Raw genomic sequence first — 15,311 nt, 5'->3', positions numbered from 1 at the left:
GAACTTTTATGTGGTCATGCTCAATTTGATAGCAATTAAAGTGCAACTTCAAGGCAACTTGAACTTTAGGGGCACACACACCAGCCAGATGATCCAAATAGTGCCCCTGCTAGACATTACTTAACTCTCCATTGAGTTGGATCATCAGTTTGATTTCCCTTCTTGGGAAACCATTCACCTAAATGCACCAGTATGTAGAATGGAATACTTCAAACTTTTTCCCATGTGGAATACTTTAGGGGTGTAATAGTGAAAAAAAGCCAAATACAAGTGCAATTCGTTATGCAGGTAAGCTCCTTTCTTCCTTGCACCCAGGGGTATGTACAAGCCTTCCCAGTGCTTCTTATTTTATGTACTGGTATATAACAGTATGTTTCTGGGTACTTTCTAAAATTTTATTGTAATTTACAGAATACTGGAATTTAAATAGTTGTTTCAATTTGTGAAAACTACATGTAAGTTGGTAACATAATTCCTGAATTTTTTTCTGGACTTAAAAAGAGAGAATTAGAAATTAATCCTGAAGCACTTATTGTAATGGCAAATTGAATATTTTTGTTGAATGGTTTAGCATTCACTCAATTAAACAAATTTGACACATGCGAGCTATGGTAGGATACACCCATTGTTTACTTATCCAAGTCTGTTATTTGCCGACCTGTACTGTAGGTCAGCATTATGACCTGGATAGTAAGCGGAGAGTTAACCTCTGCATGTGTATGACTCCCCCAAAGTCATAGAGCAGCTTACTGTACATGTATATGCACATTATCAATGGGAGTTGAAGAGGTTGGTGCCATCAAAGAAGGGCATCACTCAAGTAAAGTATTTGCATAACAGGTTTTGTGGTTGAGATTGTGGTGCAGAGTTCGGTTTTCAAAAGGGGAGTATGACGATACCCTGCACAGCTAGCAGCAATGATGAACAGTAGATTTTTGGAATTGCTTTCATTGTTTCAAATTCCAAATATTGTGTGTATTTCAGGCGGTTGCAATCCTTCCTATTTCTCACTCTGCACAGTTTCTTTGATAAGTGCCTGACAAAGATCTAAAGTCGGCATATTCAAATGCCAGCTTTTACCTCCAGGTGATGTACCAGACCAGTACATATACTGTACTAGTTTGGTCTCCATTGACTGGTAAATTACTTAACTGACTCTCAGTGGGAGAGTAGGCAATAATGTACAGCTAACCTCTGGCTGAACCAACTGTGTTTACAACTGCAGCTAGTATCAGCCTGGGAACCTGCTCTATTGTCTGCGTGGGTTGTTGTTCTAAAAGATCACTGACCGCAAAAAGCTGTGTGCACAGCCCAGCAACAATCACAGGCTCAGTGTTGTGCCAGACTTGGAAGAGAGGCCAGACAGGGTCTCAATGGAGTTTCAGGTGTTACATCAGACCTGGGGTGGGGACAGTTGGGGTTGCTGATTTCAATGTGGTTTATTTCAATGAAAGTGCAGAGGAACGGGTTCAGAGCCTGTTATACCACAATTTAGTAAGCTCATTCATGTGAGTTATTGTGCACATGGGTATAAAGTTGTTTGTACTTAATCTTCTGCCACATTACTAATGCATTTGTGTGAATTGTCATCTAGAATGCAGTTATTGAATGCATCATGTATGTTTATTTCACTGTAACCATCTGGTACAAGTTAAACAACTTGTGTTCAGAGGTTAGGCTTTGGATATTGATTTTTGCACTCTGTAGGCCTTCACCGATGTTATTGAGTTGAAAAGTTCAAAGTAATTTCCTCCTTAGCTTATTGGCCCGGCTTAGTACAGACACATTCCTTTGAATATAAAAAGAGGATTTTGGAAAGAAGAAAAGTAATTTGGCTGAAAGTGATGGGGCACAGTGGACATGTTTGGACACGCCCACATTATTGTTTGGTATGGGTCTGTGAAGTTTTTGCCTGTGCAATTTGTGATTGAAGGACTGCAGATCTTGTGGCTTGCCAAGAATAGCCATAATCTTCATTGGACATTTATGGACAATGAAAATTTCCGCACATGCTTCAGAGTGTGTATACTTTGGTCCCTAAGAAACTTTGTTTTGGCCTTGTTTCAGTTTAGTGGTTCGTTTGACACACATGTTGGTCAAATTAAAACTGAAGATGACCTGCAGTTCTCCAAGGTAGAATTATTTACAATTAAGTACTTAAGGCTGTCTCTTTTACAGTTTTGGTCAGATCTTGTTTTGCATGAGTAGTGTACCAATCTCATTGTTCTATAGTAGCAGCTACTATTGATTTTTTTTGGGGGGGACAGTATTGTTTCCTGGTATTGTCTCCTTGATCATCTTCAGCCTTCTTTCTGTCAATTGTCTGGCCAGTTGTGACTCAGGTCCATATTGATTTTTGCTTTCAAAATCTTATCGTCTTTTCTATCAAACAGAGTACTGCTGTATTATGAGTGAGCTGGAGATCCGAGTGCGGACCCGACTACGCAAACAGACTGACATTGGTCAGGTATTCCCTGAATGCTGTTGGACCAACGACACCTACCTTGACTGCAGTAACCAGTATTGGCTTGGGACACTTTATTATCCAGTTAAAAACAAAGTGACCATTGAGTTGGATTCAGAGACAATACAGATGATGCAGAAGGAGAATTTTGATGATGCTTGCATCGATGTGGAGATATCAGATGATGAGGTGATGATGGATGGAGAAGAGGAGTCTGATACCTTTGAAAGCTTTGACTCCTCCCCTTTGAGTGCCTCAGTGCATTCTCAGACAAATAACGCCACATCATCACCCATAAACATACCAAGCCATTCTGGCCAAGAAGGCCCAAGAACACGTCGTACTAGCTCCGGAGGGACACCCACACATAACTTGAGCTACCTCGGGCGCATGTTTCCTGGAGCCCATTGTGACTCCTCCCCTTTGTCATCTGGTTATGGTTCCGCCCCTCGATACTTCCAATCTGCCTCTACACAGACCCCATCAACTCCAGTGTTCTGTGAGACGCTAATCCGTTTACGGATTTCAAGCATGTCAGGTAACACGAATGATGCCCGGAGCCAGCACATTAGACGACAGCGTTTACAAATGCAAGGTGAGAATGTACTTTTCAAACAGTCACATTAATTACCACAATAATCCAACATCAAAGCTGGATTTCTTAAATTCAATAGTTGAGTTAACCACACCTCACTCAAATTACCTGTAAATATTTTAAGGATTGGCAGCTGATAGCGTATACAACAACTACATAGAGTGTTTGATAGTATTTAATTTGTGAGCAGTGATGAATGATATTACTGAAGCATCTGATAATGTTATTCATTCAAGTTTGTTAGTTCAACGCATGAACAATTAGTTCCACAGATGTACAATAATGTACAGTGCATTTTATACAGAACGCATTCTGAAAAGAACAGTAGAAGACTGTGATGAAAGGGAGACTTAGTGGGATGCAACCATTGACTTCCTGTCTAAATATTTACATGATGAGTCAATTAATGGTATGTCCAATGGAACCTCTTGATTTTTTCTCCTCAGATACTCGAAAGCCATTTTTGTACCAGTATATTTTCAAGTCCATTACTACACAAAGGCGACCAGTACCAGCTTAAAATGTTGCACAGGAAGCAATATGCATGTACATGTGTAAATGACACTCAGAATCAGCACTGTCAGTCAATTATATGGAAAGCACATAATTACTGGAACTCTGCTCAAGTTAACAATGTCCAGTTCAAGCTTCTCTTTAGAAATTTAGTGGAACAAAGGGGATGCTTCACTCCTGTTGTCTTGGTGATGCATCTGCTGTATTTTAGAAGGGAATTTAGCTCTTTTGTTCATCGTTGGAATTCATGATGATGTGCACACATACACATGTATGTATGCACTTAACCATAATAGGGAAAATTTAATAATATTCAGAAGCATGTCTAGACTTGTCTGCTTCACATGAAACCAGCTGCTGAACATTTCTGATATGTGAGCATTGGACAGATGTGAAGAGGAAACAAAGAGCAATCAATGTACTGGAAGTGAAGTATTAAACCAACAAGGAGTGAAAACTGATGTATGTCCAATGTAGTTTTTGAATTTTTTTATTTAGACGGAATACTTTTGTTATTCACAACTCGGCAGGAATTTCCTGGAGTTTTGGCTGAATGCGTGTTATGGATCATTGCCATCAGTTGATTGCATCGTGACAAAAAAAAGGTTATCGCGTGCTGTCAGCCTTTCTTCAAAGTTGCTAGGTTTGGTTTTGAAGGTTTTTTGTTTTGAAGGGGCTTTAAAAACCTTCACTCTGCATTTTTTAGAGATCTTTCAGCTGTATATGTGATTCGAGAAACCAGAGTGTCAGCATGTATTGGTATTGGTACAGTTATCAGAATGGCAGCTACTACCTCAGCTTTCACAATGGTACTGACCACAGTCCAGTCAGGCAGATATCTAACCTGAATTTTAAGGGGGTCACAGCATTTCAGTTCTGAATATTTCTGAAGAATTTATGGCTCTAAGTTTGAATAAGGGGTTGTCTGTTGACAAATATTTGTCCACTCTATTTATAAACATCTGCCCCCCAATAATGAAAATGTACACAAATTTCCCATATCAAGCTTGGATTGTATGCTAAACTTGGAACAATGAGGTTTATTATACATGCTAATGTTGACCTAAGGTCAGTGGTTGACCTGATGCAAGGTCAGTTTGGCAATTAGCAGATATGTCAGCTTTAATGTTAACAGAGAACACCACTTCTTGCAGTAGGGAAGTGCCAGCTAAGTAATCAAACTTGTTGATGGATTTGATTATCCCACCCATACACAAATGCTGTAAGCTCTGCTTTATAGGGACCTGAAGTTGAATAGTTGTGGAAATTTCAGTATCTTCCAAAGGTATTTGTTGAGGATGAGATACCCTTGAGAATGCAGGAGTGAGTCAGCATGTCCCTTGTTTGTTTCTGTTCAGTTGACCTAACTATGAGGTCAACCAATGAATTAACACATCTGTAAAGAATTTCAAGCCATCTTGTTAGCAGGGATCTTCAACCTTAACTTGGTAATCTGTTACATATGTGCTGATGTAGGTCACTGGATCTTGTTTTGATCCACGGCCAATGTTGTACTCCTTTACAGTCAGCCTTATGTTAACAGAGCCTCTGAGTAGCCATTGTATTTACAGATAATCTCAGCCAAGGAACCTAAACCTTGGAGGAAAAAGCTACTTTAAGCATTTTCCTTCCTCTATGCTTTAAGTTAAAACAGTAATACATATTTAAAAAATGTCCATGTGTATGCAAGTGTGATCACACGTACCATGAAATAGTCCATTTTATTTTCTGCTATTTACATCAACCTTTGCTTTTAGATTAGGTCCATCTGTAACGCTTCTTCCTCTAAAAATACTTCAAGATCAAGTTATATTTTTCAACCATGGGTTGAGATCTTTCCGAAATTGCTAGGTACGTGTAGTTAGAATATTTGTAAAGTCTGTGCTATCATTTTCCTTAGCATTTTAACTGGTGCGTACATGTGCTTGTGTATGTACTATGTGTAATATTCCCCTCTCCCCCTCACATACAGGTAACTGTAGGCCTACACATATACATGTACACTCACCCCACCCCTGTGCATGTCCGTCCATACCTGTAGCACCTTCACCATCCTTGCAGTAGAGTAAGCAGTGTTTGCACTAGACTTTCTTGGGTCAAACCAAGTCAATGGTTACTTTTCCCATTTTAATTCCCGTGCCGCCATCCCATGAAGTTTTCCTTTTGGTTACTTTTACTGAGCAGCGCAGTCATTTCTACCGGCCAACGGAAAGTCCAGTGCGGACAGTGCAAGTTGGTAAAAGCATGGGAAAGTGACCGGTAGAGCGTACATCTGGCTCAAGCACAACAGCATGTATCATACAGGGAAACTATGCATGTGCGTTGCACGTTTCATCACAGTATGGCATGTGGCGAATATTTCCCCTAAATTTGTTCCTCTTATGGTAACAATCATGGCAGGAATGGTTATTGATACTTTTGGAACATTAACTGGTGTTAAGAATGCACCATTTCCAGATGATAATGAGGACAGTAACATGGGGTCAAAGGATGAAAATACATGCAGGAAGGTTACGCAAAGCGCCCTCATAAGTCATTGCATTGCCAGCTCGGTTACTTTTCCTGCAGTCTCGGTAAATTTTCCTGTGTCAAAAGTCCAAGTGCGGACAGTGGTCATCACATTTGCCCAGTTCTTAATATTACCATCGGCTTGGTGAAACCCATGGGAAAAAAGTCCAGTGTGAATACGACTTAAATCTTGCTGGCTATAATGACATGATGGTATCAAAGTGGAAGAATCATCTTTCCCAGGTTAGGTAATCTTGTCGCAAGATTTCCATTTCCTTGTCCAGGTTCTTTGTTTTTATTTTCAGGATGTGGTCATCAGTAGTTCAAGGTTCTCACACCATTATCGGTTTAATACTTTAAAGAATGGAATGAAAGCAGTCACCCATGTAACAGACAGATCAATATCTTGGGGAAACAGTATATGTTTTTTGGTGTTAATGTTCATCTTAAAATATTTTAGCACTATGGTACCCATAGTTTCTTCATTAAGTGTGTGTGTGAGACATAAGTATAAATTCACCCATATGACAATTACTGAAAAAGAATCATGATAAAAGGGACGAATTAATTAAAAGTGATTATCTTCAATTAAAAAGGAAGGGAAAAAATACCCCAAACACTGGAAGTTACGTGTGTTTCACTGTCTTTACATGTAGTTCTGGTGAATGGTTGTTCTTTCAAGAACTGAAAGGACTAATATCACTCTTAGAGCTGTAAGCAAGCAGCAAACAGCCAGTTGGTTTTCAAAAGGATGGTTTTTATGAATAATTTATATGAGCATTTTCATTCATAGGCAGTCATAATTTCATTGTACATTTGCCCATAATCTGTTCCCATTATTGTTAGTTGAATACCAACTCAAGCTCAATCAGTTCTTGTACATACAGTGCCTTCCATGCTTCCATGCATACTTTCTTTACTCTCTTATTCTCTCTCTCTCTTTTCCTCAGTGCAGTCTACAGGAGTATTCACTTATTAAAGTGACCTTGCATGGATATCAGCTCATTGCAAATATAATCACGCGTCTATAATAACTTAAGGGCTTTGGCATGGATATTCAATAAAATATTGGTTGTCTAGGTAGATCTTTTCAAATACCATACCAGGGCTTTATTCAGTTGATAAGAAGTCATTCAGTATTTGCAAATAACAATTGTGAATTGCCACCCTGTTGTGCAATATGCATTTGACAGAATTTGATAAGATTTCAACAAAACATCAAAGTACCTGAAGTAACAAACTTTAAGCTGTTTGCCTTCATGAACTACATGTATCAAAGAAAAAAGAATGAAAGAGAAATTTTTGAACAGCCATGGGACCCAACTTTAAAAACATTTCACTTGATAAAAAAAACTTGATAAAAAAACTTCAAACGTGCAAGGAATTGTGCTCATGAATTTTTTTTCATAGTGGGCAACTGGGTAATGTACGTTTTTACAATCTAGTACTCATTATTACCGGTATAACGTACTTCAAGCTTATAGTTACTGACAATTCAATCTACATGTAACCTGTTATTACACACTTGGAAGCATAGCGCTCTCTTTATATGCACTCCACAGAGTATATTATGCTCAAAATAACTTTGTGTACGGTGACAAAGAATTTCTGTGAGCACAGGTCAATAGCTATTATACATGTACATACATGTAAGTACCTGTACATGCATGGAGATATTGCTGCCTGAGTTTGATGCTTTTGCTGGACATTGCTGTGTGTAACATCATAGTATACCAGTGCTAGCATGCCATTATATTCATTCTATATTGTTTATGGTGCTTGAATCTGTGATCATTCACAGGGTTCTAAAATCTTCTGAGCGAGTGGAAGTTAAGCACATGTACTGTGCATGTATAGGATGAACATGATCATGGTATGTGTTTAATTATGTCTGTACTTAGCACAGACCATGAAGCACTACAGGCCATGATCGACATACATTGTGCAGTTAAAGCTTGTGTTGTACATGGACGTGTACATGTAGTTGACCAACCACATGAGGATAAATGAAAGCACTGCACTACTGATTGCGCACGCCCTATTGCAGACGGACAGCCAAGTCTGGAATGTGTATATCATGATTGTCAGCCATGGATCAATCAGAAAGGAAAGTGAATGGAGTGCAACCTGTGACAAAGGATTCGTGCAAAGATGAAGGTATAATCCATTTGTAAAGTGTGCATTTACAGGAAATTTGTTGGTTTAAAACTGGCATCTTATCATGATTACATAGGATAGACGTGTCAAAGCATTCAACTACATGTACATGTAGACTTCCTTGAATTGAAAACGAATACTTTTGGTTTATGACTGGTGATTACCAGTTGATCTATCTCTAGTTTTTAGTGTTTGACATCCCATTTTGGAAGTGGCAGATGCACATGTACATGTACTCACGATATTAGCCCCACCCGTAGGGCTGTGGTGGCTCTCCGGCTTTTACAATCTGTCTCTTATCTGTCGCCACCACAGATGCCTGAAATCCAAACTGCAGGACTGTCACAAACTTTGAATCCTAATATCTTCTGAAATGAAAGTGACTCGACAATTTTACTTACACTGGCATATTTCTCAGAGTTTGGACTTTTATATGAGCACCCTAAAGCCTTCCGAAACTGTATATTTTCTGATGTATGGTGCCTTGAAAACCCGCCTGTGATCGTGGGTGACGCCATTCTGAAAAATGGAGGCAGCGCTTTGTGCGTCGGATTTCAAAGCGACCAACAGGCACTCTGGTATAGGTTGTACCATATAAAACTGGTTCCCTGTCACCTTGCATGACAGACGAACAAGGAACCGGTGAAATTAAATTTGAATAACATTAAAATGCATGCCACTGTACCACATTCCACACACACGTTAATCTGGCCTCAGCGAGTAACGGGGACTCCCTATCCAGTTAGACAACCAGCACACGAGACATCGGATTCAGGTCTTGAAATATTATATTTGATGATAATCTCGCATATGGTAAACTGTAAATTAACAGGATAAAAACCATGTGCAAATAATTAACATCCACTAAGCCAATGTGGTAAAATGTGATACTGATAACCAATGCAGGAAACAAATTAGCTTATGTAAAATAACATGGGAAAGGAAAAGAACAAATCGACTACCAGTGTGTAAAGCAGTGACAGAAATAGACCAGGAATTAATCAATTGAAAAAAATGGGAACATGAGCGAGTGTACACACAACCAGTGTACATGTAGTGGAGGAGAATACAAAATATTTGAACTCAACATTATCTATACAGAATAAGCAAACAAGATCATGAAAAGTGGTTAACAGTATGCAGGCTAAATGAACTGAAATGCATGTGTAATATCGTTGGACGGTTAAAACTTACAGAACCGTAGCCTCCGAGAGTGCAGAGCTAAGCTGCCAAGAATAGACTTATTAAGTGAAGATCAAAATGTGGTGTAACCTGGGAGGCAAATGATCAACAGACCCCTTAAGCAAACAACAAGATTAAATAAACTCAAAAAACAGTTACTAAAACTTAAGAGCTGAGGAGTAAATTCTATGTCACCTCTCCTTAGCGCAGACAACTAAATAACATCGAGGATGGGTATATAGACGAGCAAACTGAATATGAAAACAAGCATTGCACATGGTGCATACAGCCCCCAAGACATGATATAGAAAATACAAACAAACGACAAAGATGTTGATATAAGGGTGTTTACAATAATAAGACTTGAAGCAAGAACTAAACTCACAGGTGATTTATATCAGAAGAATCAAGATTCGGAACGAATGCTGTTAAGCAGAAAGAAGCAGAAAACACCAGAAGATTATTGAGAGAAATTCTGAAGTGTTTCATTAGTAGGATCTTCGCGCTAAAAAACAGCACTTTTGGAGGGCGCTGTAGCGATGTAACAGTCACAACTCAAGAGTGCACTCTGCAGTCAGCACACACATGCTGTGGGTGTACTGCATGTACACTAGCAAAGTGCGTGCGCAATTTATTACTAAGCAATACTGTGACAACATGAATTATGCATCTACGGCACTTGTCAGGTGCCCTGACTTCCGGCACACAGAGCACTGCCTTCGTTTTTCAAAATGGGGTCGCCCACAGTCAGCATATAAATATCACAGACTGGGTTTTTCAAGGTGTCATACATCGGAATATATATATGGTTTGGGAAAGTTGTAGAGTGCTTATATAAAAGTCCAAACTCTGAGGAATAAGCCGGTGTAAGTAAAATTGTCAAGTCATTCTCATTTCAGAAGATATTAGGATTCAAAGTTCGTGACAATCTTGCAGTTTGGATTTCAGGTATTTAAGACATGCTTTGAAGTAGGGCTGTGGTGGCAACAGATTTTAAAAGAGAGCCACTATAGCCCTACATGTGGGGCTATCACAATTTGAGCTCTTTTCACACAACTCCGGACTCCTGGAGCTGAATTCAAGGCATGGTTTCATTTTGGGGGAAGGTGCAAAGGTGGCAAACCCCTGTAAAATTGGAAAGAAAACAGAACTTCTGACCGTAATCTTGAATTTCCACTGAAACACCCACATCACTATTGCTGCCCTGCACTGTTTTTTGCAGGTGCGTTGTTAGTGTAGAGCAACCCTATGTACCTGGTTGATATGTGCAGCATGCAACCAAGACTGGTGCCTTGGTTATAGTTTGCATATCTTGTGCACAAAACAAACTTAGAAAGACAAGTTTAAAAGCACCTCTAAGTAAAACATGTTTTCTCTGATTTAATCTGTTCATGCCAAGATGCGAATTCTGAATGGTCATGTAGATTGCATCATTTGGAGGAAACAGAGAAAACGAGGGGAACCCTCGCCCTGTTTTTGTAGCAGTTAAACCCTTGTGCATGCCAAACAATGCATATAGCCATTGTTTGGCATGCATAAGGGTTTATTCACTACGAACACAGGGCAAGTGTTCCCCTCGTTTTCTCTAAAGGACGCAGTCTACATTCAGAATTCACATCTTGGCGTGAACAGAAAAAAAGCCCTTTTAAGCTTGTTATAGTTAAACTCTGAAGACAAATTGACTGCCTTCAATTTGGATGTTTCCATATTTTATTTGAACAGATAAAATCAGAGAAAACATGTTTTACTTAGAGGTACATGTGCTCTTTAATGGCCAACATAGATTGGTGTCCTCCATATAAAGTACAAGTAAAAATAGTGTAATTACAACGAGAACCAGTTGTGTTGGACATCAGCAACTCGCACAAGGCAGTGCTGGCCATACTGTTACGTGACAAAAAATAAGTTTAAGAAAACTCAGCAAGCACTCATACTACTGAAAGTAACCCCAAGAATTGTCTCAAGGCTGCTGTTAACCCTGAGATTAGCAGGTTAACCCACCTCACAAATAGGGTTAGAAATTACCCGGGAAGTGGTGTTTTGAGGCAGTGAACCAAAGAAGTTCTAACCCCAAGAAGTCTAGTGTGAACACTCATAATTACCTGGGTAATCTCGGGGTTAAATGTTTCGTTAATCCTGAGATAACCTGGGTAACAGAATAACGTGAAACCTGCTATAATGATATTCATATATACAAAGTGAAATTATTTGAAATAGAATTTTCTTAATGTGGTGGAATAAAATAAATGTGATAAAATATCAGTAGAATACATGAACATTCCTTTTTACAGAATCAGCTCCTCCCAGCCTCACCCCATCTTCATCTTTTCTGCATCCTCCTCAGCAAAACCTAACATCAGCCACAGTATGCTGTGCCTACCCTCCTGCTACATGTATCTCTCCATAATGCATGTGCCTGATTGAACCAAGGCTGAGGAGTGGGGTATTATCACAGACATATAAACCCATAGATGGGCAGCTCCTATTCAAAACATCCTATTCATATCGGCCCGATTTGCTTTTGAATGCCTGCCTAGAACCCTGGACTACCCATACCCCCTCAATAGTAAGCAAGGAAGGGTACTGAGTAGGCAGGCCTTCACAGCATTGAGGGAACAATTGTCTTGTCACAAAAGTTAGGACCAAGTTGTGACTTGTCTCCCTACTGTTTTTGTTTTGTTTTTGTCCCCACAGCAACTGTGTTTCAACACATGTGTAGTCCCCTTTGAAGAGTCTGCACAGCATTATTCGCCGTGGTAACTGCACTAGGGGCTCCCCCCCCCCCGAGGATTTGCATAAACCCTTTCTTATTTGTGGAATAGACAATTCCGAAGATGTTATTGTTGGTGACAAATAATTGCATCATCCATTTACAATTTGAGACAATTTATTCAGCTGGTACATGTACATGTATCTCTCATGTAAGAATTAACAATTGATTATTGTAAAAACATTTAGGCTTGCCAGGCTGGCATATTATTGACTTGCTCTGCAATATCTTTTCATAGTTAACCTAGGTGTTGAACCAACTGTTGCTTAAATATAACCATTTGTTATGCTGACACCACAGGATTTTATCAGTGAAAGATAAAACGCACCAACTCCCTGAATTACATATATACACAAATCAATAACATTTAATCATAAAGAATATAAAATAATGATTACATGACCTTATGATGCAGTCTGCAGCTTTTCAGCTATGCTAATCCAAACAAAGGAGTTGCATTGGTTGTTCAGTGTTGGGGAAGTTGGTGTGAAGACTACCAGCTGTTGTGTTTTTAGACACGCAAGGCAGGAAATTTGTGAAACGGAAAGATTGCTCATCTCAAACATGGGAAAAATATGAATGAAATTTTAAATTGAAGGCTTAGGGTGATATGATGAAGGTGATTAAAATCAAACTGTGAAAGAAACTGTAGAGGCTATTCCATTCATATCTAAATTGGTCAAACTTAGGAATTATTTATGCTTGAATAACTACATGTACCAGTACATTTGTAAAGTCACCTTAGAAATAAATATATTAAACACATGTTCCAAAATTGCGCATTTTCCAAACATGAAATTGGGTTCCCAAATTCCTCACAAAAACAGAATTTGACACCGTGGAATTGAAGATTTGACAAAGCTTCTACCGGAACATGTAGGAGTTAAGTTCCATGAGCAGGCAAGGTACAATAAAGTTTGGGGCTGAACAAGCTCCCATTACTTGGTGCACTGTGCAGTGCTTTAATTATTTTAAACATCTTGGACAAGCACTGTCACAGCTCTCTGGCAGCATTTAATTTTGAAACCTTACAACAGTCATTGAATTAACTGGATTAGCCCACCATTAGAAAACAGGTTTTGTCTTGTCTTTTAGAACTCTTCCGAACAAATCTTGTTCAAGTGAAACAAGTATATCATTACCTTCCCCAAAATTAACACAAAAAATCTGTGTTTCTCATTTATACCTTGATAAGTTGAGCAGTGACAGGCCTGATAGTTAATTTACATTTTGCTAAAACTATGACTGTATGAATTGTACTTTAATTTGTTGTGCATTGTCTCAGAGTTAAACCTCGTGTAACTTTCATGAAAAGTGTCATAATTTGGTGCGACTTACGCCATAAAATGGGGCGTAGAGAGTTACATGTAGGCCATGGCGTAAGGTTTCATGAAATCAGTTGCTAAAACATTTAGCCGATTTGCCTCCCTATATAACACAGCAAAGGTAGCCCATTAAATATAATATCCGTTTCAGGCCTAGCTGAAAGGAAGTGTGGTTTGCAGTGGGAGTAGTCATTCGTGATAAACAGGAAAAGAGAAGAAATGTACATTTGTTTGACAACAGAGGTACATGTGGAGCTGACGCATTTATGGGATCATCATCATAACTGTGCTACTATTTTTGAAAGCATTTCGTTTTTCATTTTATAGTCCATGAATCTGCTATGTTTCTACAAGCATTGTTTTACACAGGTGTACATTTATTACGTTTATGTAAATTATTTGGCTACAGCATGACTTGAATGAAAATCAGAAAGTTGACTGTAATAATGTTGGTAGACACAGCAGAGTTAGTTTCTGTCCTACTGAATGCTGACTTGAACTCTTTATGAACCTTTGTCTGACAAGAACCCCCAACAGATCTGTGGATTGATTTAGTGGTTGAATTATAAGGAGGTGCATGTAAAACATTATCACTCATCTCAAAGGGACTTTTGTCATGAAACCCATCAAACACAATGTCATTATCATGTTCTGGCAAGCTGCCAGCAAACTTCCAGCATTATTCTACATTATTCTACCTCCAGGTAGATGTATCCTACTGTGAAGTCATATCTTCATGCAAAGCTTTGTTTTATGCCCATTTGTGGTTATGAAATCTTCCCTACGCATTTGCATGGCCTGGTATGGGCAGTGAGGGTTTGTCAGAGGCCTGTAGATATATGTTTGCTTTGTTTTTCAGTTTTTATCTGAAGGCTAGTTGGGAGTGACTATTTTTAGGCATTGTCCCCAGGCTACAGGTTTAGGGTACCTCCCAGATCTAACTATTGTATGTAAATTAGCTAGAGCTGGCATGTCATGAGCCAATCAGACAGCTAGATTTAGGTGGCTGGGTAACCAGGTGCTGAGAGAGGAGGTTTAATCTGTACAGAGCCTGGTGGAAAAGCAGCCTTTGCTGACGTGGCTCACAGAATACAGCTGTCAATCATAGGGTTTGGCAGGGTTAGGGCTAGGAGTAAACAGCCTTTGTCAGGGGTATTCCTCAGTTCTGTGTCTCCCCCCCCATATAGAATCACAATTTGTGGCTACAGGAATCAATATTCATTGAAGTTAAAGCAAGAAATCATAAGCACATAGCAAACAATATGACTAACCAAAAGCATAGATCAATCAATACATGGATTACATAGGCAAACCTGTCTGGACGAGTTTACAAAATGCATAGCATGAAGAATAAATGTACTGGTCTCTTCAATGCCTTTGTTGCATTTAGCTGGGGAAAGACGATGTCATGCCTATTAATAGCTATATACTTGTAAACAAACTAGCTGAGGCTAGTAGTGACAGGCATTGCAACATGTAATTATAGTGTACATTTCAGTTCTTGTTTAAAAATCTATGAGAAAGGATCTGAGATTCGTTATCTGGATTAATAGATTAAGATGTGTTGTGATAAACAAAGTGCAAAAATGGGTAAGTTGTAAATATGTACTTGTTGATGATTACTGCTATATTGTCAATGCTTTTTCCAACTATTGGTGTTCCTCTCTCAGTGAATTTTGAAGTAAAATGATGCCTTGTAATAATCAACTTGTTTCTTTGTAATTACAGGCCTTGCTTTATGCATTTTAAAAGTGCCTTCTAGTATTGTGCTTAACCGCACAGCAGCTCAAAATGTCC

General features: G+C 38.9%; 1 protein-coding gene across 4 annotated transcripts in view; it reads left to right on the top strand.

Moving 5' to 3' along the window:
- LOC110980625 (uncharacterized) overlaps positions 1-15,311 on the top strand; it is a 50,125-nt gene that overhangs the window by 25,195 nt on the left and 9,619 nt on the right. For 3 of the 4 annotated variants that reach the window (XM_022237484.2, XM_022237486.2, XM_022237485.2), the window contains exon 2: positions 2,394-3,059. In XM_022237484.2, coding sequence (XP_022093176.1) covers positions 2,408-3,059 — 652 coding nt within the window. In that variant the 5' untranslated portion in view covers positions 2,394-2,407. Of the gene's footprint in view, positions 1-507; positions 1,509-2,393; positions 3,060-15,311 lie in introns of those variants that run through there. The other variant, XM_022237487.2, reaches the window with a different exon arrangement.

The sequence above is a fragment of the Acanthaster planci genome, linkage group LG01 (genome assembly GCF_054643075.1).
Source record: "Acanthaster planci isolate LZ-2023a linkage group LG01, COTS_SCS, whole genome shotgun sequence".
Taxonomy (NCBI): Eukaryota; Metazoa; Echinodermata; class Asteroidea; order Valvatida; family Acanthasteridae; genus Acanthaster; species Acanthaster planci.
The sequence above is the reverse complement of the archived record's forward strand: the minus strand, read 5'-3'. Positions and strand labels throughout refer to the sequence as shown.